The 27,153-nt window shown below is 41.6% G+C and overlaps 1 protein-coding gene across 7 annotated transcripts in view; it reads right to left on the bottom strand.

Moving 5' to 3' along the window:
* Positions 1-11,987: 11,987 nt before the first annotated feature.
* Positions 11,988-27,153, bottom strand: part of MEAF6 (MYST/Esa1 associated factor 6) — a 58,460-nt gene continuing 43,294 nt past the window's right edge. For 2 of the 7 annotated variants that reach the window (XR_012241673.1, XR_012241675.1), the window contains 3 exons: positions 23,593-23,646; positions 23,269-23,302; positions 11,988-19,576 (listed from right to left, as the gene is read on the bottom strand). Coding sequence is in view for 2 of the 7 variants with exons in the window: in XM_073615526.1 (XP_073471627.1) it covers positions 19,568-19,576; positions 23,269-23,302 (43 nt within the window). In the remaining 5 variants the exon portion in view is untranslated. The remainder of the gene's footprint in view (positions 19,577-23,268; positions 23,303-23,592; positions 23,647-27,153) is intronic. The other 5 variants (XR_012241674.1, XR_012241676.1, XM_073615526.1 and 2 more) reach the window with 3 other exon arrangements.

Here is a 27,153-nt window from a genome sequence, read left to right as displayed (position 1 = left end):
ATACTGCATATATACAGTACATATTGCGGTCGGCAAGTGGTTTAAATTAAATTCTTCTTTCATTTAGGCTTAGAAAGAAAAGCATATGTATTGGAAGTGTTTAGAAATTATATTTTCTCCTGGGGTTTATGTGCACTTGTAAAACTCGTAAAATCACTTGTGGCAATGTAATTACATTGCCACAAGTGAAACTTGAAACTGTGCGGCTTGTCCAGATAAATCTGGCAAGGTGAGGGGCTTTCAGCAGCAGCCTAACCGACTGTAGCTGTGAGGAAAAAAAAAAGGAGAATGCTGCATGCAGGGAGGAGACTTACTTATATAGTATAACCGATCCTGGAATAGGGCAGGGGGCGGAGCCTACCCATAGGTATATGCTGTCACGCTTGTGTCAGGAAACACTGATATAGATAATGCACACTGCAAAAATGGTTCAAGAATGGCTTGAGGAACACAAAGTTTGATGTGTTGGCTTGGCCTCCAAATTCTCCAGATCTTAGTCCCATCAAGCGTCTCTGGGATGTGCAAGAGAAACAAGTCCAATCCAAGGAGGCCCCACCACCTCCTCATAACCTACAGGACTTTAAGGATTGCTACTGATGGCTTGGTACTAGATACCACAGCATACCTTCAGATATCTATTGGCATCCATGCCTCGATGGGTCAAGGCTGTTTTGGCAGCAAAAGGGGACCTACTCAATATTAGGGGGGTGGTGTATGTAAACCCATTCTTCACAATCTAATAAAGGCTTTAACATATTAATGTAATTTTAATGCATTTCCCAATCTGTTTAAATATGCGCCTTTCATTTAACAATACCCAGTGGTCCTTGTTTAGGCGCTTCTGTTGTAGTGTGACAATGCACTGTCCCAGTTACCCACTTATATTCCTCTGCTTTCATATGGCTTATGGAGATTTAACCCCTATAAGGGAAAAATGGTCCACTGCTTTCATCTTTAAAGAGACTCGATCTGAAAAACACCATAGAGTCAATGCTGGAGTGCAGGTATGTAGAGAGGAGGTTGCTGCCGGTTGCAGGAGATCATCAGCAGCAATGAGATAAAACAAAGGATGAAAAAGTAAAAACAAGTGTTTGCAGCATCTGAAAGGAACACCTGTCTACATGAGCCCTAAGGTATAAATCTACTATAAATAGGGGTAGGACTACTGGGTAGCCATGTTTTAGACCCTCACTGTAAAAGGAAAATTGGAGACACATTCAACACTTCCACAACTTGTTTAGATCTACCAACAACTATGATGTACAAGGGCCTGCCTAATGAGATATACTGTAAATTGAAAGTATTGTTTAAGTAGCTATACATCATTTTATAGTTTTGGGAAATTTTAATGAAATTGTACAATTATTTTGCAAGGTGCATGCTCAGTTTAACATCTTATCCTGGCAGACAGCATGTGTAGTTATCCTTAGTATAATCATGTACTACAAGAGATGCATGAAATACTACAGTCAAAACAAAAACTATTTCAGGTTTAGGTCTATTTTAAAAGCAAGACATAGGAGAGCATCACTATCTATCAATATTTTTACCAAGCATTTTGCTGAACAAATAGTTTTCAGAGAGAATGAGCTTTTCTTTCAGCCAGGAAAGTTTTTTTATTCAGGTTCAGAGTGGCTAAGTCATAACATACTGAGGACTGGCTGCACAAAGTAAAATTTGAGTCCCTGTGTATGTTGGTAGCTTGAGGCAATTGGACACCAGCATAGTGTGAAATGACCAAGAAGGCCATTGCCACACCAGAGCTTTGCATGTCTGTGATTCACAGAGTAAAAAATCCACAATGAGCATTGTCTAAAGCCAGCCATAGACAGAGCAAATTTCTTTCCTGCAACCATGGGTCAGTGTTGATGGGGGAATCCTGCCCGCGGAGCCATTGTGTTCTCCCCCCGGTGATTTTTACTAGCAGCTATTACAGCCATTGACAATCGCATGTAAAATTTGTCAGGCTGGTTGTACCCAAATTGATCAATCAACTTGGGTACATTCCTACTGCCCATACATGTTTAGAATCTCGGCCAGTTCCTGCTGAACCAGCTCAGATTCAAACACTCTATGGCCAGCTTAAATGTATGGCCAGTAGTAAATGCTTTGACCCTCTCACACATGCAGAATTTTCTGGGACATCATCTTGTCTGGTGGAGGACAGGCGACATTGCCCTCTTTTGTCATCGTATTCAAATTCACCGTGCTAAATATTAGGCTATTAGGCTTACCTGAAAATGATGAAAGAAAATACAGTATATTACTGCAGGATTTCCATGACTAGATGTGGTAATATAAGAGATACCTTATTGACATTGTTAGTGTTTTACTTGTATTGGTACAAGAAAGCCTGTCTTTAACCGTTTGAAGATTATTGCAATTGTGAATGATTCTCAATTATTTTAGTTTTACAGGTACAGTATATTTATTAAAGATTAACTACAGTTTATTTACTTTGTGGATCTGACTGTTCAGCTTAGCATAGTGGTGCTAAACCTTGTCCTCACACATTGGGGGTTATTTACAAAAGGCAAATCCACTTTGCACTACAAATGCAAAGTGCACTTGGAAGTGCAGTCACTGTAGATCTGAGGGGGACATGCAAGGAAAATAAAAAACAGCATTTTAGCTTGCACATGATTGGATGATAAAATAAGCAGAGCTTCCTTTCCCTCATTTCACATCTACCCTTCAGATTTACAGAGACTGCACTTCCAAGTGCACTTTCAGTGCAATTTCAATTGCCCTTTGCACTTGTAGTTTGCACTTGTAGTGCAAAGTGGATTTGCTTTTCGTAAATAACCCCATTGTCTCACTTTTAGATTGTGCATAACAGTATCAAATACTAGGTCCTTTTAAAGTAAACGTGTCATAAAACAATTATTATGGCTGTCACTGAACTCTTTTTAAAAGTGCTGTCAGACTGGCTTTGTTACTTTGGGTTATTATCCTGCTGTATGCAGATCAGGAAGCTCAGAGTCAGAAGTCTATATCTGCATAGTTGCTCAGTGACTTAAAAAGACCACTGTAATGTTTTTAAAGTTCTCCTTAAAATAATCCAACCCCCCCCCCGCACAAAGTGTGACCTGCCTGGTAAAATAGCTACCTTCTTCGCTAATCCAGTGATATTCACTGTACAACCACCTGATACCACAGCACCTTTGCTCAGAAAATGTCACCACAGGGTCCTCTTCCTAATAGGCATGTGCACCGTAGCCTCATCCATCCCTATAAGACCCCTTTCACACTGAGGCGTTTTTCAGGTGCTACAGCGCTAGAAATAGCGCCTGCATAGCGCCTGAAAAAAGCCTCAGCTGCAAACCCAGTGTGAAAACCCGAGTGTTTTAACACTGGGGCGTTGCGCTGGCAGGGCGTAACAAAAAGTCCTGGCAGCAGCTTCTTTGCAGCGGTGTAGGAATACACTGCTCCTACTCATTGAAAACAATGGGGCAGCGCTGCTATACCTCTAAAATAAATAAATCCTACATATAAATGAATAGTCCATAAAATGAAAAAATGAAGAAATAAAACATGAAAAATGAAAAACTCTTCTTGTGATCAGTGTATCCACACAATTCCACCACAGTGATTGTTCGTCCTCAAAAGGAGTGCACACCACCGCCAGTAAAAATGCGCATTCACCTCCCAGATGAGTCAAAACTCATATGCGGATCTCCCCATGAGCTCTTTGCTCTCACTTCCTCTTCCCAATCAATGGTGGGTAATCCAGATGGCTCTTTTCTTAATGGTAACTCAGCTCATTGACATCCAAAGAAACAAATCACCTCCCAGCTTGGCTCAAGATTCCATGAGTTAAGGACATGTAAATAAGTATAGAGACCATAGTGTTCTCCGTATACAAATTTATTCAAAGCCCCCAAACAGACAAGTTGCACTTACAAGATAAAAAACTTTTAAAATCACATAAAAACCTCCAGAGTAGCACCGTCGTGTCCACATACACAGTGCCTGGCAGGACATCACTATCAGCACTTCCCTTCTAGACGCGTATCGGCCAATCACAGGCCTTCCTCATCTACTGATTTGACCAATCGTAGAATAATAGTACATAACAGTGACTATATGAGTATGTTGGGTAATTGGATCATTTGTAGTTGGGGTGTGAGTTTTGTTTTTCTAAAATCGGATGGGGGGGGGGGAATCTCTGATGGGACAAAATTCACCGTAGATTTTATTGTGCTGTGATTTGAGTTAGTTTCTTAAAATAGGCTGTAATGACCATTAGTGTTTCTGTAGGGTGATATATTGGATATGTTTTCGTGTGGTATGTGTCAGATAGTGTAAGTTACTTGTGTTCTATAAATGGGCTCAGGGCTGACAGTCCTGCTGGCAGCCTTGGTTAGGTCCATTGGTTGTTTGTAGGAGAGAGTGTGGGGGTTTGAGGGGGAGGGGGGATGATTATAATTAAGATAGGTGTAGGGGGGTATGAAGGAGTGCGGTTTGGGAGGAAGGGGTATAAAGATGGGAGGAGGGTACGGCTGTGATATGGGAGGGTGGAATAGGCCGAGACGGGGGCAAAGGCCTCCTACCTAACCCTGAACTTCGGCCCATCCATCCTCGATCCTTTCGTATGCCTGATGTTTAGCGAGGTGTTATGGGGTCGATGGGAGGACGAGATAGAGGACCATTTTAGGTATTGCATGGGTTCATAATTTGGATGTATTTGGAAGTGGTCTTGAAGTGGGACCAACAGGTCCATAGGGTGTTGTGTTTGGAGATGTTTTAATGGGAGATGGCTATGAGTTCCTTCATTTCGGCAATTTTATTGAGCCTCAGGAACCATTCTTTAGTTGAGGGGGCATTGGATTTGCTCCATAAGACCGGAATACATAGCTTAGCCTCATTCAGCATGTGCATCGCTAAGAATTTGAAATAAGAGCATCTGGGTTGTGTGGTATGGTGCAGCAAGAGCTGCGCGGGGGAAAAGTCTAAGGCAAGGGTGGTGTCGCGTACCTTACAGCGGAGCCCAAAATGATGGGGGTGGCCTCTTGCACGGTCTGGTCCAAGCACCCCTGGTGGTGGGTACAGGGAGTGCGAGGGCAACAAAAGGGTGCAGGTGCCTGCAGGCAGGAGGCTGGAACTTGGAGCTACAGGAACCTCTGCTGAAGAGATGTGGAAACTGATCACCAGACTTGTTCAGCGGGAGCCAGATCATGATCAACTGCAGAATCAGGAACAGGCAGAGGTTGGCAACAGACTGGCAGCGGGGTACAGAATCACAAGGCTGAGCCGTATCCAAGCCAAGGTCAGTATTGCATGTAGAGGCAGGTTCAGCAGGCAGGGGAGATCAAAGAGAATGGTCAGAAGATAGCCGGGTTTTCAGGAACAAGGTCAATCAGGCAGAGTAACAACAGGAACACAGAGACAAGCTGAAGACGATCCAGCACTGATGCTAGGCAGACTCTCTGTTTATATAAGGTGCTGTGTGCCAGGATTCGCGGCAGCGTACGCGCGTGCATGCCTGTGCATTAGCACGCGTGTTCACATGGAGGTGCCACTGTGCATGCCCACTCTGGATCTCATTTGTCTCTTGCTACGGTTCCGTGCATGCACATTGGCATTAGCGGAACGAGGGTTGGCAGCTACTGCACGGAGATGGGTGCTTGCTGTGTGAGTTCTCTGACAGGTGGTAACCTTTGATGTTATGTTGTGGACTTCATTCCAGAATTTTTGGATAATGGGACAGGACCACCAGATGTGAATAAGAGAGCCAGGTCTAGAGTTGCATCTCCAGCCTAAGTTTGATGTTGATGGTCCGAATTTAATAATGAGGGTTGGGACTCTGTACCATCGATTGAGGACCTTGTAGCCATTTTCTTGGACGGACACATTTATCGAGCCCTTGAGAGTATTTTCGAATATTTGCTCGCACTGGTCATCAGTAAGATATGAGAGTTCTTTCTCCCAAAGGTGGCATGTTTTGTGTTTCGTGGGGTGGTTAGCAAAAAGTAGGGAGTAAATGGTGGAGACTAGGGGGGTTATTTACCAAAGGAAAATTCACTTTGCACTGCAAGTGCACAGAAAGTGCACTTGGAAGTAAAGTCGCTGTAGATCTGAGGGGGACATGCAAGGAAAATAAAAAACAGCATTTTAGCTTGCACGATTGGATAATAAAATCAGCAGAGCTTCCACTCATTTCAGATCTACCCCTTAGATTTAGAACGACTGCACTTCCAAGTGCACTTATAGTGCAAAGTGGATTTGCCTTTCGTAAATAACCCCCTATGTGTCTTTGCGGATTCAGAGCATAATGATTCTATGGGAGTGGGTCGTCGGGTCCAGCGTAGCCTGTGTTTCGGGTCTAAGAGAAAATGTTGCAATTGTAGGTATGTCCTTATTGGAAATTTCCTGTCTTTCATTTGTGAGGCTAGATTTTCATGGGTTAGGAAAGTACCTCCATGGAAGAAATGTTTAGACAGGATATGTTTGTGTGGGCATGGAGAAGTATAAAAATTGCATGGACATCTCGGGAGGGAAATCAATATTGGAGCGGGATCATGGGGCCTGGTAAAGTTGAAAGAAGTTGTTTGTTTAATGGAAGCAGTGTAAAGTTGGACCTAGAAGTACGTGGTTAGTGGCTTTACTTGAGATGTGTTTGGGGGGTAACCAGGGTGCCGTGACCAAGGGGATGCCTGAGAGATATTCTTCCAAATTGACCCATTGCTTTGTGGACGCATGGATATTCCAGTCTGCTATTCTAGTGAGGAGGCATGCTCTGTAGTATTTATGTAGGTCGGGGAGTCCTATGCCCCCCTTTAGATTTGGGGAGGACCATGTGTTCATATTTTAGGCGTGGATGTTTGTTGTGCCATAAAAATTTTGTGCATAGAGTTTTGAATGTGGAGAAAAAGGCGGACGGTAGGCGGATAGGTATCCTGCATTACTTATAGGAGCCTCGGAAGGATATTCATTTTTAATATTGCGGCTCTTCCAAACCAGGAAAAAGAGTTGTCCCATCTTTGGAGATCTTGTTTGATGGAAGGTCAGATTTCTAACCCTGAGAAGGGTGGGAAATCACAGTTTGAAACTTCCCCTGTCTCTCAGGACCTGGGCTGCGACAGTAAAAGCAGGATAGAATACCAAACCCTGAGACAGAAGGTTCGGACAATTTGGAAGAGCCCTGGGCTGCCAGGAGACCTACAAAGTTTGCATACCACATTTGTCTTGGCCAGGCTGATGTGATCAGGATCACCAGGACGCCCTCCAACTCTATCCTGTGTAATAGGTGAGGACGAGTTGAAGTAGAGGGAAGGCATACATTGCACAATTGAAGTCACCAGTGCATCTACCACCACAGCCTTAGGATCCATGGTATGGGACACAAACAGTTCAGTTTGTTGTCACATCTGGAAGCCAAAAGATCCACAGTCGTCACCCCTGACCACAGACAAATCTGAGAACACCTGTGGGAAAAGGCCCCATTCTACTGGATTCAGCTGTTAACGGCTGAAAAAACCCGCCTGCCAGTCTTCCACACTGGGAATGTGGACAGTGGAAATGACTGGTACACGAAGCTCTGCTCAAGACAAGATTAAGCTTACTTCTTTCTGAGCAGCACTTCTTGTCCCTCCTTGATGGTTTATGTATGCCACTGCATTGTCATTGTCTGACTTGACCCTGAAGGCAGACAGACCAGTGTGAGTGCACCAATCGAATCCCCCAAAGTTCTAGGGTGTTGATCAGCAACTTCTGCTCCTTGGATAGCCTCATTCCCTGAACTAAAAGGATCTCAAGAACACTACCCAGTTTGTGTCTGTGGTGAAGACCTCCCACTTCATTGGAAGGAAATAATTCCTTGCATCCAGCATCTGTCTGGATATCCACCATTCCAGAGCCACTCTAGGATTCCTTGGATCAGCCAATGCATCTGACACTCAAGACCAAACACCTGTCCAATACTGGCAAGATATTGAGCAGCAGCACTCTGGAGTGAAACTATGCACTGCCTCAAAGTCAACTACCATCTTCCCCAGCACTTTCATGCATGTCAACTATAGTCTCCAAAAACACTCCAGTACTAGATTCCAGGGATATCCTTCTTCACAATACTTCAATGTGCAATGCCTCTTTAGGGTGCAGCCCTCCCCAGACTGGGAAATCTTCAATAAACTGCAAAAACACACAGAAGGGCGCAAATGCCTCATGCATTACCATAGCAACTTTATTACATCCTCCAAGACAAATGGATACTCACAAGCGGATAAAAGACAGTAAGCATGAAACTGATGTGCTTCAGCTGAACGTGATGTAACCTGTTCCAGGACCAAAAGGATTGGATGGCTGACGTGTTGCGAGGGACGAATCCCCCTTTCTCAGAGCTCTGATGTGATGTACAATTAAGAAATCAAAAGCTCGGGTTTCAGTGGCTGCATACTTTTTATAGTTTAGTTACCTAAAAGTACACCGGTGCCCAAACTAGGCCTTTAGGATTATAGCATTTACATATTTAGTACTAAACCCAAACATTTATTATATTGCAGATTACAAATTCTTAGATGTGGTGGCTGCATTGATTTTCTTCTAGCTATATCTGGTGATCCAGCTAATAAGTCTGTTTTTCAAAAGAACAAGAGCTCTTCAAGATGTATCAAATTTACAGGGATGAGCCAAACCATTTAACACTAACAGTGTTTGCTGTAACTGATTATAAATTGTTAGCTGGAGTTTGGCTTCAATGTGTTAGTGTATCCAATTCTGCTAGTCCACATAACACTTTCCTCCCTCCAGGCTGACAATACTGCTGTTTGCTCTTCCCCTTTATCAAGAATGGGAGCACTCCAATACAGGAGGCGTGTTACTGGGCACTGTGGGCAGGTCATCAAGTGAAAACAGAGAGGGGGGGAAAAAAAAAAAAAGACAGACAACCAATGCAGCCACCACATGTAATGATTGTTAGGCTGCACTATATTACACTTTTGGTATTGGGTTTTTTACTACTTTAAGCTTACTTCATTCAGTTCCTGATGGAAAAAAAAGTATATGATATGTAGTATGTCTCCTTGCCTTATTGTGTCAGGGGGGGGGATGTGCGCCAAGGGGAAGGCGTCCTGTATATGTCAGGACGGGCATGCCAGCAGACAAGATAACTCCTCTGGACGGACTTCTGCGCACAAGCTAAAACATATCCCCTTTTGTGCTTGCAAGAATTGGGCTTTGGCTAATACATATGCGTAAACTCGCATGCAAACAAGCCATCACTTATTCTCATGCACGACGGCGCTTGCAGCAGATGCTGGCACCAAAAGGGCTATTTGTATAATTCATTTTTTATTTTTAGAACAAAGCATAACATGGCATGTCCAACAGTGTAAGTCATGTAAACGACGACCACGCAGGGTCGTATCAGTGACAATTTTCAATATATGGGTTGAACAGACACATACATTACCATTTACCTAAAGAAAGGTGCTAATCTAGGGATAACTCTATGGGACCCACTTAGGGGGTAATCAGGAGCTCTGTAAGCCCTATATGTTCGTGGAATATATAAATAGTGTGGGACCGGCCTAGGGGCTCATGAGGGTATATTCCATTTGGGGAGCCCTTAGGAATGGCACAGGGTACATAGCTCGGTGGCCCACGGCCGGGGCAGGAGGGGGGGGCTCAAGGCCTCCATCAATCCGCCTCCCGCTCCCACGCAGGCCCCCGCGACCATGAAGCAGTGGTTTGTTCATGCAGAATTTGTTGGACTCCTAGAGAACCAGAGGTCTCCCTCAGCGGGTTTCGTGTCTATACTAGGCGTCCCATAATTAGCTATCTCGCATGAGTTTCCCTAGTATTATAATAAATTAACAGTAATAAATGTAGAGACACAAAAATAAGGGGGAATAAAATAAAAATAAAATTAAAAAAAAAAAAAAGAGAAAAGAGGGGAGGGGGGATACAGTAAGGGGGGAAAAGGGAAGATAAGAGAGGGAAGGGGGGAAATGGGGGGGGGGGGGGGGGGGAGGGGTTGGATCAGGTTACCTGCAAATAGTGGTGAGCTTCCTCTGCAACGGACCCCTTGGGGCTGGATTCAATATTCCTCGGGTAAGTTCAGGTTTTAGGGTCTAGCCCACTGGGTTGAGTTTTTGTTAGCCTAAGTACTCTAATGCCCCGTACACACGGTCGGATTTTCCGATGGAAAATGTCCGATCGGAGCGTGTCGGAAATTTTCCGACAACAAAATCCGTTGTCGGAAATTCCGATCGTGTGTACACAAATCCGACGGACAAAATGCCACGCATGCTCAGAATAAATAAAGAGATGAAAGCTATTGGCCACTGCCCCATTTATAGTCCCAACGTACGTGTTTTACGTCACCGCGTTCAGAACGATCGGATTTTCCGACAACTTTGTGTGACCATGTGTATGCAAGACAAGTTTGAGCCAACATCCATCGGAAAAAATCCTAGGATTTTGTTGTCGGAATGTCCGAACAAAGTCCGACCGTGTGTACGCCCTATAAAAGGGTGGGGTCTGCCCCAAAAGGGCTATTTAAACTCAGCCAGTGCTCAGGATCAGTGCCATTTTGTCTTCAGCCTCCTGTTTAACCTGTGATCCTGTACCCTGCTTCCAGTGGCTGACCCTGCTCTGAAATCCACCTGCATCGACCTCGGCTTGTCCCCTGACCTCTGCTTCTGTCTGCTCTTTTGGCTCCTGCTCCACTGATCGGTTCAAAACCCGACTTGTTCCCTGACTAGCTCCGGTCTATGCCCTGTACCCAATTCATCCTGTGTATGACCTGGCCTGCCCAACTCTGCTACTCTGTCTACTGTCGCCAATACCAGCTGCCTGCCCGCTTCCTCAAACCATCTGGCGACTTCACCTGCCCTGCTGCTAGCAAGACCTACAGGCACTCATGCCACTGTACACTCCGGTCTACACTATCAGAGGCGGAAGAGGCCTTCCTCATCATATCAGGCTCTGCTACCAGGTACATAATAGTATGACACCACAGCTACTGTTACAGGGTGCCAAGAAAGATGGGACAAAATATTACATGTACTTTGTCCCATGGGGAAACTCAATGTAAAAAAAAGTGAAAATTCTTTAGTAAAAATTTATATATATAGCCCACATTTTTTTTTTTTTTTTTTAACTAAAAAAAAAAAAAAAAAAAAAAAAAAAAAAAGAAGTAGCAAATGGTTAAAACCCCTAATCATTTTATATTGCTTCTGTCTGTATTAATGTTGAGAGATTGCCCTTCACTTGCAAGAGGAAATCTTTACGAGAGGAGTGGAATTTCTGACATTTGCCATGGTAACAGGTGTCCCCACTGAAGGACTTTTTTTTGTGACAAGTGTAAAATTTTGAATTTCTATCTCTGGTCAGTTTGAGAAATAGAAATGTCCAGTCTATAGTCAGTAGCGGTAAAAAATGCCCAGCCTTAGGTCCATGGGAGCCATCGATGCCAATGGTCAACGATAGGGAGAAAAAAAAAAATGCCATGTCTGGTCAATGGAAGGAAAAAATGCCCAGTGTTGCTGGTCAGTGGGAGAAAGAAATTCTCCAGGAGCAAAGGGAGTGCATTAGTGGAGGAAAGGGGTGCCAAATTTGATGTTAATATTCTTGTAATACCCTCTACAGCAGCACTCGTAGCCAATAAAGGTGAGCTGCATGCAATTATACTGGCAAGCAGCAAGCTGGCAAAACGTTGGAGAGGAATAAGCTGACCAGTCTGTTGCCGCTTCTTCACTTTTCATTCACAGGCAGAAAGCTGACCAACTTATATTTGGAAAAGTTGGCAAAGATAGCTTCAGAAGTGCAAAGCTAAGTGCAAATTGAGAATATTGAGCATGTTAGAGTTTGCATGGTTTATACTGTATGCAGGGCTGCAACTTACTATTATTTTCATAATCAATTAAAAAGTTTGGTGTATAGTTTAGTTAATATGTGAAGATAAAAAAAAGACAATTTATTAATATCTATATGCAGTGGTAAATACAAATAAATGGATAGAAGACAATCCACCACTCCTTGCATGCTCTTAAAGAAGTTCAAATTTATTGCAACTCCATAAAAGATGAATATATACAGCAGATGTTAACGCGTTTCACCCATAGTGGCATTGTTCACAACAATTATGTACAAAAACAAAACAGAATATATAGTGTAAACACCCCCCTGCTTCATGTAAATACAAAAAAACAGATATACGGTTAGGTAACAAAATATCTAATCCACTCTGAGAACAGACAGAAGAGATGTATATACTATTAGAGATTGAATCTGGTACATATCATTGGACTCCTAGATCAAATTTTTTAAAGAAACCCCCCCCCCAAAAAAAAACAAACAAACAAAAAAAAAAAAAAAACTTATAAAGACCTAAAAACACAGTTTTGCTGATTTTTAGACAGGCTTGTGATATATTATGATGCAGACTCCCTTGCCATAGGCAGGTAGCTTGATACAAGCTACCTGTGCTTGCTGTCACTCATGCTGCCATACACATTTCTCCTTCAAAAATGTTCATTTTAAGAATGTTCGTTCGATTTTCTAATCGTTAGTGGGGTCATATCGACGTTCTATTTTTGACCACATTGACGGGAAAAATAAAAAATAAATAAAACAAATAAATCAAAGGAGCAGAATAGAAAACTTTTCTTGATCGGTTTATTTGGCTTTCATTGAGAAATTAAATTTTAAAATTGAATGTTAAAAGCAAGAATAGAAATGTTTTATATTAACGTAGTACTAAAGGATGAAGCTTTTTTTTGCATAGGTATAATCATTTTAAATATAATGCACTATACTGGCAAACTTTTTCTTTAAAATTAGATGTAATGCCTTATATTAACTCTTATTAGTCTATTAGCCTCCAGCTTCTCTGGGTTCAGATACTGATCTTCCCTGCACAAACCCCTAAAGTGATTTTAAACATTATTTTATTTTATTTTTAACAAACTTGTCATGCTTACCTGCTCTGTGCAATGGTATGGTACAGAGCAGCCCCCTTCCTCCTCTTCTGGGGTCCCCCACCAGCACTTTCAGCTCCTCCTGACTTCAGAGTGCCCAATTCATCCTGTGAATTACCCGGCCTGCCCAACTCGGCTACTGTCTGCTGTCGCCAGTACTGCAAAGTATAGTATTGCAAGGTAAAAAAAAAAATTCAGCCTTTAGAATCACTCACTTCCTTCTCCTGCCCAGGACTACATGTGCCACGAGGCATTGCGCTCCTCAAACATTCACAAGTTTTCAGCCACTTACTGACATGTATGAACGAGTGTACTGAGCTGTATGTGTGCTGCACTGAGTATAATTGCATGTATGAACGCTGTAACGAGCTGTATGTGTGCTGCACTGTATATTCTGATATGTAAACAAATAAAGCATTCTGTTTGCAGGCCAACTAATAGATCATGAAAATAGTTGACAACTCTTTTCATAAATCGATTACGTCGATTAGTTGTTTCAGCCCTAGTGATAATACAAAACATTGAAATAGTTGTATAGAATCGACGGGAGGAAATTTGTCCTAATGTGTATACTAAAACTCGAAAAATAAGCTGAACTGTTTTTTTAACTACATATAAATATATATATTTTTTTAATGTTCTATGCTAGTATACACATTGTGGCATAATTCACATTATCACCACTAGAGTGCCATGTGTTAGTTTTATTCAGTTTTAATATGGTCATATGTTCTCTATAAACTTTACCATGATGTGTTGGTTTAGTGATGTTTAATCACTTCAGCCCCGGTAGGATTTAACCCCTTCCTGATCAGAAATTTTTTTGCGATTCGGCGCAGTCTTGCAACGTTGTACCCAAACAAAATTGACATCCTTTTTTTCCCCCCACAAATAGAGCTTTCTTTTGGTGGTATTTGATCACCTCTGCAGTTTTTATTTTTTGCGCTATAAACAAAAAAAGACCGACAATTTTGAAAAAAGCAATATTTTTTACTATAATAAATATCCCCCCCAAAAATATATTAAAAAAATTATTTCTTCCACAGTTTAGGCCGATATGTATTCTTCTACATATTTTTGGTAAAAAAAAATAAATTGCAATAATTGTATTTTAATTGGTTTGCGCAAAAGTTAGTGTCTACAAAATAGGGGATTTACAGTGTTTTTATTATTATTTTTTTTTTTTCACTAGTAATGGCGGTGATCTGCAATTTTTATTGGGACTGCGACATTATGGCGGACACTATTTTGGAACCATTGACATTTATACAGCGATCAGAGCTACAAATAGCCACTGATTAATGTATAAATGACACTGGCAGGGAAGGTGTTAAACACTAGGGGGCGATCAAGGGGTTAAGTGTATTCCTTCAGTGTATTCTAACTGTAGGGGGGTGGGCTCACTAGAACATGACAGAGCTCACTGCTCCCGAAGACCGGGAGCAGTGAGCTCTGTCATGTCACTAGGCAGAACAGGGTAATGCCTTGTTTACATATGCATCTCCCCGTTCTGCCTCTCCTCGCCGCAATTGCGGCCCGCCAGCGAACAGAGTTTGCGGGGCGTGCTCCCATTGAGCTCACCTGCTGTGCGGCAAATTCAAAGGGACGTACAGGTATGCCCTTTTGCCTGCCCGTGCCATTCTGCCGATGTAAATTGGCGTGCGGCGGTCGGCAATTGGTTAATTAATGTGATGTATAAAAAAAAGGGGGAATCTGCAGATCTGTGACAGCTCTCTGTGCAAGGATGATTTTACACACAGAGCTGTTACAGATCACCCCAAAGTACACCAAGCACCACTGATACCCCTGCCCCTATAAAAAAAAAAAAATCTGTCTGTCCCCCATCACTGCCAATACCAAACAAACATTCATTTGGGTTATTTTTTACTAAAGAAATGTAGCAGCATCATTTTTGGTCAAAATTTATCAAGAGAAATGACTTATTTGGAAAATTTTATAACAGAAACTAAGAAAAATGCATTTTCTTTTTACTTTTTCTGTCTTTTTTTTTATTTGTAGTGTAAAAAGTAAAAACCCCAGCGGTGATTAAATACCACCAAAAAAAAGCTCTGTTTGTGTGAAAAAAATGATATGTGTACAGTATTACATGACCGCGCAATTCTCATTCAAAGTGTGACAGCACTGAAAGCTGAAAACTGGTCTGGGAAGGAGTGGGGGGGGGGTGTGAAATGCCCAGTATTGAAGTGGTTAAGCACAGCGATGTCAGTGCAGCTCTTTGTTTCTTTGACCTATGGCTTGTTCAACAGGGACTTGCTCCTGGATGGGCACCCGACAGAGAAGAAGTGAACATTTTGGAATGACGTTACTTGCCATTATTTCTACCAACCAGAAAAAAAAGAAAACTCCAAAAGAAGAGGATAATAAAGAGATTGTTGTTTATTCTGCAGAACCACAATGAACGGCGTAAGGGCTTACAATGAACAAGTTAAGGATTTTCACAAGCAAATCAAACATTTTTCACTTGCTGGGGAAATTAGAAATTGGCCTGAAAATAACCCCGGATGTAGCTGCAGACCAAATTAAATAAAATACTCTATAGAACAAATTCCATTAACTCACATTTTCAAAAAGGAGGATCTAATACAATGCTTATATGATGAGGCTGTTACTGGCAAAAAAAAAATAAAAATATAGTATATCGAGTATGGTCAGGTAATCTGTATGCCAACCATTAAAAAATGAAAATCAAAGCATATGGGCACACTGATCAGATAAACCCCACTATGTTTTTTAAACAAGTCAAAACAAAGATAAAATGGGAGGAACCAGTAACCTCTAGTAAAAGTTTACTGTAGTCATATCTGTAAAAAAATACTTGATTACTAGACTATTAATGGTCACACTGGGATTGATTTACTAAAACTGGAGAATGCAAAATTGAGTGCAGCTCTGCATAGAAACCAATCAGCTTCCATTTATTTTGTCAATACTTAATTGAACAAACTGAAGTTAGCAGCCGATTGGCCACCATGCACAGCTGCACCAGATTTTGCACTTTCCAGTTTTTGTAAAATCAACCCCTATGAGTTATTAACATGGGCACTATGCAAACTTTGGTGCAAGAAGTATTTTAGACACACTGTCCTTTTAAATGGGTGAGAGGGAGTTTTCTGCTCCTACGTTGCAAATTTAACAACCCAAGAAGGGGACAGAGTAGAGGATCGCCTCCATTTGACTTAAAACTAACTGGAGGATGTCACAAAATATGGCCTGGTGAAATTTCAGTAAGGGTGTACAGAATCATACCCAAGTCTACACCCTGTGCAGCATTGAAATGCATGCATCTGCCTTTGTAGATTTTCAAAATAGCCCCTTCAAACCCTTGACCAGAAGTTTGAGATGGATTTGGTGAGGGCTATGAAGGGGATGAAAATGCCATCATGAAACAGCAGCTTCAGGTTACGCCCTGCCCTGGTTCCTCGTTAGATGAGAACTCTGAAATACTGTTTTTCCCTTTACATTGTCCTATGCTGATGCATCATTTATAAGACTTGGCATTGAGATTCCAACTGTATTAGAAAAAAAAACTCACTGGTGTACACAATTTGAAGTTTATAGACAGTAAACATTTACTTAAGGTTTTAAATTATTGCTTCCTGGAGAGCCTAAAGTAACAGCATTTTAAGCAATTTATTTTCTTTTTAATCCTCCTGTCCCCAGTCCCCTCTTTTACTCATCTGTCCCCCAATCCAGCAAGGTACTGGCCGTGTGACCTAATCAGAACTGCGTATCTGGTTGTCAAAACTGACTTGGCCAGACCTGTTTATGCGCTCTGCAGTGTCCTTCAATCCTCTGAAGAGCGCAATTATGCAAATGTAATCCAGTGCATGAACTGTCTACACAATTTAATAGAGATTTCAGAGTGCCTGCATGGATCCTGCTGAGGAGACCACAAAGCTGATATCTTGCAGGAGCAGAGAGGTGTAAGTAAAAGACAGAGGACCAGGGGTAAAAAGAAGAAATTGTAACTGCAGGTGCATGTTAAATTTTTCACTGAAACAAAACTGCATACTGGCCAGAGATTTACCCCAAGTCTTTAGTGCACACAGGGGTTGACTTACTAAAACTGGAGAGTGCACAATCTGGTGTAGCTCTGCACAGAAACCAAACACCTACCAGGTTTTATTTTCTTTTTGTCAAAGCTTAAATGAATAAGCTGAGGTTAGAAGCCGATTAGCTACTAGAGCCGCACGATTAATCGTTAAAAGATCACGATCTCGATTTAACCCCCCTCGCAATCCTAATCAGCCATTTCTGCAATTCTATGTAAACAGTGCAGAGCCCAGCTGTCAAAAAACAAAAAAAAAAGCCTACAAATGTATATCAACATTCCTCAGCACTGAGAGATAGAGAAGAGAAGACATATAATGTATCATTAGGTTCTAATTAGGTTAGATCAAAGGAATGAACTTCTGTTGGTACATAAGGTCAATTTAAAGCGGGATTCCGGCCACCTAAAAAAAATGTTAAAGTCAGCAGCTAAGTAATTAATAAGTAGACTTACCTGTCCTGGGTGCCAGCGATGTCGGCTGCCTGAGGCAGACCCGTCCCTCGGCTCCCGGCCCCGCCATCCTAGGTAAGGGAAACAGGCAGTGGAGCCTTGCGGCTTCACTGCCAGTTTCCTACTGCGCACGCGCGAGCGGCACTGCGATCTGTGAATAGCCCCGTGGTGTTCTGGGAACACACACAGTTCCTAGAAGACAATGGGGCCGCTCACCAAGGAGAAGAATACGCCGCGAAATAGGAAGAGGCAGATTAGGAAGACTGCCTAGCAACAAGGGTTTAGGCAAGTATAATTTTTATTTTTCCAAATTTTTTTTTTTTTTTTTTTAGGATTTTTGGTGGCATTTCTATTTCCAGGGTGGCCCTCAACTTTAACCACTTAAAGACCAAACCTTTTTCTGACATTTGTTGCTTACAAGGTAAAAGTCTGTATTTTTTGCTAGAAAATTATTTAGAACCCCCCAAACATTATACATATTTATTTAGCAGAGACCCTAGAGAATAAAATGGTGGACCTTGCAATATTTTATGTCACACTGTATTGGCACAATGGTCTTTCAAATGCAAATCTTTGGGAAAAAATACACTTCAATGAATTAAAAAAAAAAAAATAGCAAAGCTAGCCCAATGTTTTTGTATAATGTGAAAGATGATGTTACGCCACAAGAATCGTGATTCTCATTTTATCCAGAATTGTGCAGCTCTATTGGCTACCAAGCACAGCTGCACCAGATTTTGCACTCTGCAGTTTTAGTAAATCAACCACAGTTAACTTTAAAAGCAAATACCCTTTAGGCCTAAAAAAAAAAAAAAAAAAAAAAAAAAAAAAAAAAAAAAATCCACAGTATAAAAATATGTACACATTTACAAATACCAAAAAAGAAAAAAATTCTGATGCTTGTAACCAAGCACAACTGTACTGAAAGCCTTACTTTACACAGAGTAAATATCTAAAATTCTGAGTCCTATTTTAGAGAATCTTTTTAGCGTTCTCCTGTGTCAGAAAAAAAATATAAAACGTTTAAAAAGCAAATACAATTAAATTTACCATTTTCAATCTTGAAAGTAAATCGGAAAACGATGGAAATGCAAGACCACGTGAGAAGGTGCTACACATTTGTTTAAGATGTCAAACTAAGCCATACCAATGTATGTCAAATAAATAAGCTGTGGCATATTTGGAAAACAATCAAGTGCCTTAAAAAGAAAACCAGATCATATATGGGCTAATTTTTTGTTTGGGCATAGTAAACCATCCCTAAAGACATGTGTATGTGTATGTGTAAAACTGGATGAAGTCAAATTTACACAATACTACTGCTTTAACGAGGACTATCAACAGGGATAACGTATGCTTAGAGATGCCTACACGGTGAGGCGCCACACATTATTGGCTCATAACTATGATGGACCTCCTTAATGGTCTATGGGCATAATGGAGGAGGCAACTTGTAGCACTGTTAGAAAGTGGAATCGTTTTGCCCGATATGGTCTAATGGCAGACTGCCATAACTGCAGACTTTTAGGAGGTTGCTGCAGGTATGTACAAGAACCTATAAGTGTCTGTGCTTTATACCTGCAGCAGTTTCATTCCGCTAGAAAATTATACTTCGATACCAGAATTAAAAGGAAAGGTATATCAAATACAGATAATGATCCCATATATTAGAGGAAAGGTTTATGTAAACTGGCAGTCTCATTGGGTATTAATCTAACATTAGGGTGAATGGAACTCAGTCAATGCAATACCTAGCATTAATGCGGCTTAGAAGGGGTGGCTACTGTGCAGTATACAAAAGGGGGTAAAATAGGACATGGCCTATCTGCTTCTTCTCAACTCTGAGACAAAAATACCCGACTGCTGGTTTAAAGAAAGCCACAAGCAGCATTAGCCTGAATTTCACTCCTGATGTTGTGAACTGAACTTGGCACAAGAAAGCAACAAAAGGCACATAGAAAGTAGCCATTTACACATACCACAACTTTGCCTAGATCTATTAAAAAACATAAAAGCTGGTAAATTTTGACACGCATGCTGGTGTCTTATTTGAAGTAACAGTGAATGTCCTTGGTCTGGAAGTCAGTTCTCTTGAAAGTCTTGCTTGAAGTGGTAACCAAAACTAATAATCCTTAAGAAAAAAAAAAAAAAAAAGTGGTTTCAATGTATTAAGCCAAAGAACACAACAAATGCAAAGCACAAATGGCCCCCTGAACCCTCTGCAACCAAGGTATTGTGCAGGCTTTTAGAGCAGCTCAGATTATTTATTTTACATTTCAAACAAAACAGAAAAGGACACCATGCAGAAGGCTACTTTGGAGTTTACTAGAGGTGCAAACATAAAAGCAAACTTTTCATGTCAAAAAGCATAGCCTATTAAACGGTACTCTCCATCAACTGACTCCCATCCAAAGACCGTAGTCAACATCAGCTAGTTTTAGGCTCTCACCTGTTTATCATAAAGCAACTGTCATTAGGGATGTAAAGTTGGCCATACATAGATAATTTTTGTTCAGCCTGATGGCTTAACCAAAAAAAATCTAACCGATTTCTTCAATCATGCTTTACAGCGTGAATGGAGGAATCTCCTGCTGTGACCATTGTGTTTTGACAGCCAGCCCTGCTGGTTGTTAAAATGCCTGGACAGGGTCTGCATCCGACTGAATGCAACCACTGTTCGGGCTAACAATTTTCTGTTAGGTTCTTTCAATTTTTTAATAGGGGGGGGTGGAGGACTGGAGGTGGCCATAATTAAACCTATTAATCAAATTTTAACTAAATTTTAACAGTATATGACTAGCTTAAAAAAGGAGTTGTAAAAGGCAGAAGGTTTTTTATCTTAATGCATTCTATACATTAAGATAAAAAGCCTTCTGTGTGCAGCAGCCACCCCAGCATCCCCTAATACTTACCTGAGCCCCATCTCTATCAAGCAATGTTCACAAGTCCCTCAGCTGTCCGGGACTCTCCCTCCTGATTGGCTAAGGCACAGCAGTGGCACCACTGGCTCCCGCGGCTGTCAAAGTTAGTTAGCCAATCAGGAGAGAGGGGGGGGCAGGGGGTTGAACAGCAGCTCTGCGTCTGAATGGATCCACGGGGTGCTGCAGCTCAGCTGCCACCATAGCAAGCGGCTTGTCATGAGGGCACATGACAGGAGAGAGGGGTCAAGAGCAGCGAAGATGCACTTGAAAAGAGGAGGATTCAGGCTGCCCTGTGCAAAACCACTACTCAAAAACTAAACTAAACACTCCACAAGACTTTACAATCCCTTTAAGGAGGCTGCCACCACTGCACTTGAGAAAATGCTAGATGCCTGGCTGTGTCTGACCTTATGTACAACAGGCCTATTCATTTTAAAAAGAAAGTCATGATCGGAGGAACTGCTCAAGGCTGCCATGGGTACAGCAATCGTCGTCCCCCCCCCCCCCCCCCCGCAGAGCTGTTGTGTTATGACAGGGGGCTGGCCCCCCCTGCCAAAACACTCTGAGTCAGCGCTCTCAGCCACTGACTGAGAGCACTGATTGGAAGCCAGTCGGCTGCTGATTTTCCAGCATGCTCGGCCGGCTTCTGTCAGAATGGCTGATATACACATGGGCCGAATGTCGGCTGTTTTTTTTACTGAACCGCCCGATGTCGCCCAGCATTCAGCCCATGTGTTAAGGGGCTTTACAAGGGAAACCATAACAACATGAGAATGAATGCTCATGTAAATTTTCAAAGAAAATGGTATACTATCGTGCTTGAGGTAAATGAAAGTGGCCTGGCCATTTGTAGCAAATCATGCCATTGCTCACATATAATCATACAATGTCATTAAAGCGGTAATAAAACATTATCTATTGCAACTTATCAATACTTTGATGTGGAGTTTGCAAAAGTTTTTTTTTTTTTTTTTTTTTAATGCTTTTTTCCCCCTCCATTGTCAGCCAATTATCCTGCCAGTAATGTATTTTTCAACTTTCTTTAACAGACCAAGCTGTCCAGCAAAAATTAGAGGGTCGAGACAAACCATTTAACCACTGTTAGGGGTGCTTGCAATGATCAGCTTTTATTCATGTAAAACCTTGATCCCAAAATGATAAAAAATTGCTGTAACAGCTTAAAAAGTTTTAGCTGGAGTTCAGCTTTAAAGTGAAACTAAACCCCCCTGTCCTTTACAGCCAAGGCAGCTGTCATCATAGCCTTTGCTTGATCAACAGTTTCCACGGTGCTGCATGTGTGATCAGCTATGACACCAGGCATTTGATGACTTAACAGTAAGGGCTAGTTTACACTTGCTTCAAAACATGGCTTCGGACACGCTTTGTTAAAGCTCTCTGAACACCAGTCAAAGCCCCTGTCACTAAATAAAATGTTTAGCTTACAGTCCTGTTTACATCTTGCTTTTGCTTGGTGCTGATTCAAACGAGCTTTGAATACGCTTTGAAGCACCACTAAAGCTACATGGGGTATAATTTTTGCAGGTGAAGCCGAAGCAAAGCAAAAGCAGGTGTAAACAGGACTGTAAGCTAACCATTTTATTTAGTGACAGGGGCTTTGACTAGTGTTCAGAGAGCTTTATCAAAGCCTGTATGAATCCTTGTTTTGAAGCAAGTGTAAACTAGCGGTTAATGTGTGTTGAAGTCCAAGCCCTAAGAGCTAACAAATACACTAGAAACTGCAGTTATCATTCAGTGGCTAAGTGCCGACCGCCTAGCAGCTGTAGGATTGTCAGTTCAAATCCCAACCATGACACTACCTGCCTGTAGTTTGCATGTTCCCCCTGTGCCTGTGTTTTACCCTCGGATACCCCGGTTTCCTCTCACAGTCCAAAGACATGTAGGTAAATCAATTGGCTCCTGTCTAAATTGGCCCTAATATGTGTATGTATGAATGCGACTTGGGGACCTTAGATTGTAAACTGGGTAACTAGGGACTGATGTGCATGTATAATAATATATATGTACTGTGTAAATTGTTGCCACTATACAAATACTTGTAATAAATAAATTCAACATATTCCTTGAATAGAACGGTTTTGGGAAACAGGTAAATTGGTATGTTTAGTTCCACTTTAATTTGTTAGTCAAGTCCATCCAAGTCTGCTAGTGCATTTAAAGCGGGATTCCGGCAAGCAAATTTTTTTTTTTTTTAAAGTCAGCAGCTACAAACACTGTAGCTGCTGACTTTAAATAAGTAGACTTACCTGTCCTGGGTGCCTGCGATGTCGGCCGCCCGAGGCCAACCCGTCCCTCGGCTCTCGGGTCCCGGCCCCGCCATCCTAACTAAGGGAAACAGGCAGCGGAGCCTTGCGGCTTCACTGCCAGTTTCCTACTGCGCACGCGCAAGGCTCTGTGAATGGCCCTTTGGTTTTCTGGGAAAACACACAGTTCCCAGAAGGCAACGGGGCCGCTCACCGAGGAACAGGACACGCCACGGAATAGGAAGAGGCAGATTAGGAAGACTGCCTAGCAACAAGGGTTCAGGTAAGTTTAAAAAATTTTTTTAAAGATTTTTGGTGCAATTCTTTTTTCAGGGTGGCCCTCCACTTTAACACTACCCTCTTCCCAGACGGACAATGCTGCTGTCCAAAGGTGTCTCCCATTGCTCCTCCATCCAGAATGGAGACACCCGAGGACAGATTATGTGAAAAAGCAAAAAAGACATGAAAAAAAAAAAAAAAAAAAACGCAGCCATCACATTTAAGGATTGGCAAACTGCAATGTTACATTTGCTGTGTTAATTACCAAAAAAATTAGACCAAGTAAATATAATTAAATGTAAAACAAAGACCTGGAATTAGAAAGAAAAAAAATATTTCAGATGAATTCGGGCAATACTTACTGATCTGGGCTTTTTGTTCAGTTTGAGGTCAATCCTTTCAAAAAGAAACATATAACACATGTAAGATGCAGAAGTAAAAAAACTGTTTTTTTTTATTTTTTATCCAGAGACAATAAAAGAGAACTAAGTTACTATATAGAGTTTTATGCAGATTCTAGTTATGTACACGATATAATGAACTTAAATTCATTGGTTAAAGGTGTAAAAATGACTGCAGTTATAAAAAGGGTCAGTCATAAAAACGTAACCAACTTAACCAGTCTAAGCTCACGCTTGTACATTATGTATGCAGACTACTAAAGGAAACCCTATGGTGGCACTTACACATGAGCATAGGACCGCAGGCATCACTCGGGGCTGGAACGGGAGATAGAGAGACTGAAAACAAAGTAGATGGACTTCAACAATTATTAGAATTATGTTTTAAAAGTAATAAGAAGTTACTTTATTGTGAGTGTCCCACAATGATTATTAGAAAAAAAAACATCATTGAAAGTGGACAGAAGCAATCTCCCGATCGACCTTAAAATTCTGCGAAATCTAATCTAAGTGGAAAACTGCTTTCAATTAAAAAATGGCCTGAACAGTACCCATAGACATCAGGGATTGCATTACCCAAATGAATATCAGATCTTACAAATTATGACCAGCAAAACTCTGCTTTCCTTGGAGGAAAGGAGAAAAGCCCTATAGCAAAAAAAATAAATAAATAAAGAGAGGTGATACTTTAAAAGGCTGCAGTGCAGCGTCAAAAGAATATTCAAGAGGCAGGTAAACTCAGCATAACCTGCTAGAACAGTCTAGGGACAGGTTGACTCTTTAATCGCCTATCTAGGAAAATGTCATTATTTTAAGGTTAGATACCAGGATTATGGCTGCAGCTAGATGCCATAACCCTGGTATTTTCTTTTCCCTTCGGCGTCGGTCTTCCAAAGTGATCCCTGTGGTGGATTCACCACAGGATCACTTTTAGAAGCAGCAGTAGAGGTGCCCTCCCCCCCCCACCGCTTCCCGGGCTTCAATTACCGATCGCTGAGCCCGGGAACCATCCGGCACCAGCAGTGTCTTTCCATAGAACTAAGCGATAGCAAGATGGCCACCGCTCATCTCTATGCCCTTGGAGGACCGTCATGACGTCCCTTCCAGTTCTCAGGCCATGGTTTTGTTTTGTTTTTTCTTAAAAATGCTTTTGGATCTTTTGATTATAAAATGGTAGGAGAGATTTGGGTTATTTTAGACCCCAGATTCCTCCACAAAGAGGACCTGTCAAGCTGTATTGCTATCGATGTCTACATTTCTTGCGATAAAAAAAAAAAAAAAAAAAAAAAACACTTGATCACTTTTATTGCTAAGGGACAGTGTAAAAAAAATGAAATAAAATGTAATTTTTGTTCCTTTTAAATTGCCCCAGTCCCTGCGTGCTTGCGCGCAGTAGTGAACGCATACGTAGGTCACGCCGACACATGTAAACAATGTTTGCACCACATATGTGAGGTATCGCTGCGAGCGTCTGAGCGAGAGCAATAATTCTAGACCTCCTCTAACTCTAAACTGGTAAGCTGTAGAAATTTTTAAAGCGTTGCCTATGGAAATATTTTAAGTATCGTAGTTTGGCAATTTTAAAGCATGACATGTACTTGGCGTAACATCATCTTTCATATTATACAAAACAATTGGGATAATTTTTTTTTTTTTTTTTATTATTCATTTAATTATTTTTTTCCAAAAAAACCTGCTACATAAAACAAAAACACAACTCGAATAAAAGCTTGGGGGGAAAAAAAAAAAAAAAAAAAATGTAGCCACGGTTTCCAGTGTTTGGCAAGCTAAAATATATTACATTTTTGTTTTTGGGTATAGTTGCACTTCCACTATTGTGAAAAATGGTAATTAAAAGGAGCTAGAAAATATCTATCCAATTATTGCTAATTTTATGATAACCTAGTGCCAAGTGCGATCTACAACCCCTTCCCCAATTAAAAGACAAAATGTAAATGAATGACTGAAAAGAATAATCTTTATGTGGAGTGTCTGGAACAAGACTGCATGTCTGAAAGCCCTATAGTGTCCATGGGCACCTTTATCCACATTAATAGTATTCATTTAATTCAGTATAAAATAACCTACATTCCAGCAGTACACATTGCCAATCTCAATCCGTTCTGATTAAGAAAACTAAAAAATCAATGCAACTTATTACTAAGGGGCTTATTTATAATGAAGGGAATCTGACATTTAGCAAATATTCACTGTAGATGAATCTTGCAGGTTCATGCATTTTAAAGTGGTTGTAAAAGCTAAAAGGTGTTCAACTTTAATTCTCTGCATGAAGGTGAAAAACCTTTATAGACCGCTCCCCACAATATTTACTTGAGCCAGATTGCAATCCAGAGCTGCTCTCCCTCGTCACAGGACTCCGCTTGATCAGCTGGAGCCATCATCTGTTTAAATTTAATCCTGTGATGAGGAAGTGTGTGACAGGGCCGAGACGCACTGTGCCCATCAATAGACCCAGACAACGTGGCTCAGGATCGAGCCTGCACATGTTCCATCGTAGGAGGTGGCTTCCTATGGTGGGACATGGAGAAGAGGAGGAGCTCAATGTGGCGGCAGGGGACCCCAAAAGAAAAGGATTGGGGTAGCTGGGGGGGGGGGGGGGGGCTTTACCTTTACAACCACTAGGACATTGATACATCCAAGAATGTTTGTTGACAGTCACACACTGCTTTATAAAATTAGACCCCTAAGATTCTCTATGGAAACCATAAAAAAATGGTTTGTTGCAGGATGCTTTAATCTGCTTGGTCAATCAAAGCCATTTTGAAAGTGAATGAAAACTGCTGTGTGCTTGGCAAGCAATGCGATTGGAGGGAGAATCAGAAGCACAGCATACATCTATAATAACCATGCAGCAGTGTGTATTCATGTACATACAGTATCTCACAAAATTGAGTACACCCCTCACATTTTTGGAAATATTTTATTCTATCTTTTCATGTGACAACACTGAAGAAATGACACTTTGCTACAATGTAAAGTAGTGAGTGTACAGCTTGTATAACAGTGTAAATTTGCTGTTCCCTCAAAATAACTCAACATACAGCCATTAATGTCTAAACCACTGGCAACAAAAGTGAGTACACCCCTAAGAGAAAATATCCAAATTGGGCCCAAAGTGTCAATATTTTGGATGTTAGAGACCTTGCGCTTCTCCACCTTCCATTTGAGGCTGCCCCACAGATGCTCAATAGGGTTTAGGTCTGGAGACATGCCAGTCCATCACTTTTACCCTCAGCTTCTTTAGCAAGGCAGTGGTCATCTTGGAGGTGTATTTGGGGTCGTTATGCTGGAATACTGCCCTGCGGCCCAGTTTCCGGAAGGAGGGGGTCATGCTCTGCTTCAGTATGTCACAGTACATGTTGCTATTGATGGTTCCCTCAATGAACTGTAGCTCCCCAGTGCCAGCAGCACTTATGCAGCCCCAGACCATGACACTCCCACCACCATGTTTGACTGTAGGCAAGACACACTTGTCTTTGTACTCCTCACCTGGTTGCCGCCACAAACGCTTGACACCATCTGAACCAAATAGGTTTATCTTGGTCTCATCAGACCACAGGACATGGTTCCAGTAAGCCATGTCCTTTGTCTGCTTGTCTTCAGCAAACTGTTGGCGGGCTTTCTTGTGCATCATCTTTAGAAGAGGCTTCCTTATGGGACGACAGCCATGCAGACCAATTTGATGCAGTGTGCGGCGTATGGTCTGAGCCCCCCCCCCCCCACTCCGTCAACCTCCGCAGAAATGCTGACAGCACTCATACAGCTATTTCTGTAGCTGAGCATGTGCACTCAACTTCTTTGGTCGACCATGGTGAGGACTGTTCT

The sequence above is a fragment of the Aquarana catesbeiana genome, linkage group LG02 (genome assembly GCF_042186555.1).
Source record: "Aquarana catesbeiana isolate 2022-GZ linkage group LG02, ASM4218655v1, whole genome shotgun sequence".
NCBI classification, from domain to species: Eukaryota; Metazoa; Chordata; class Amphibia; order Anura; family Ranidae; genus Aquarana; species Aquarana catesbeiana.
This window is presented reverse-complemented; position numbering and strand designations above follow the sequence as displayed.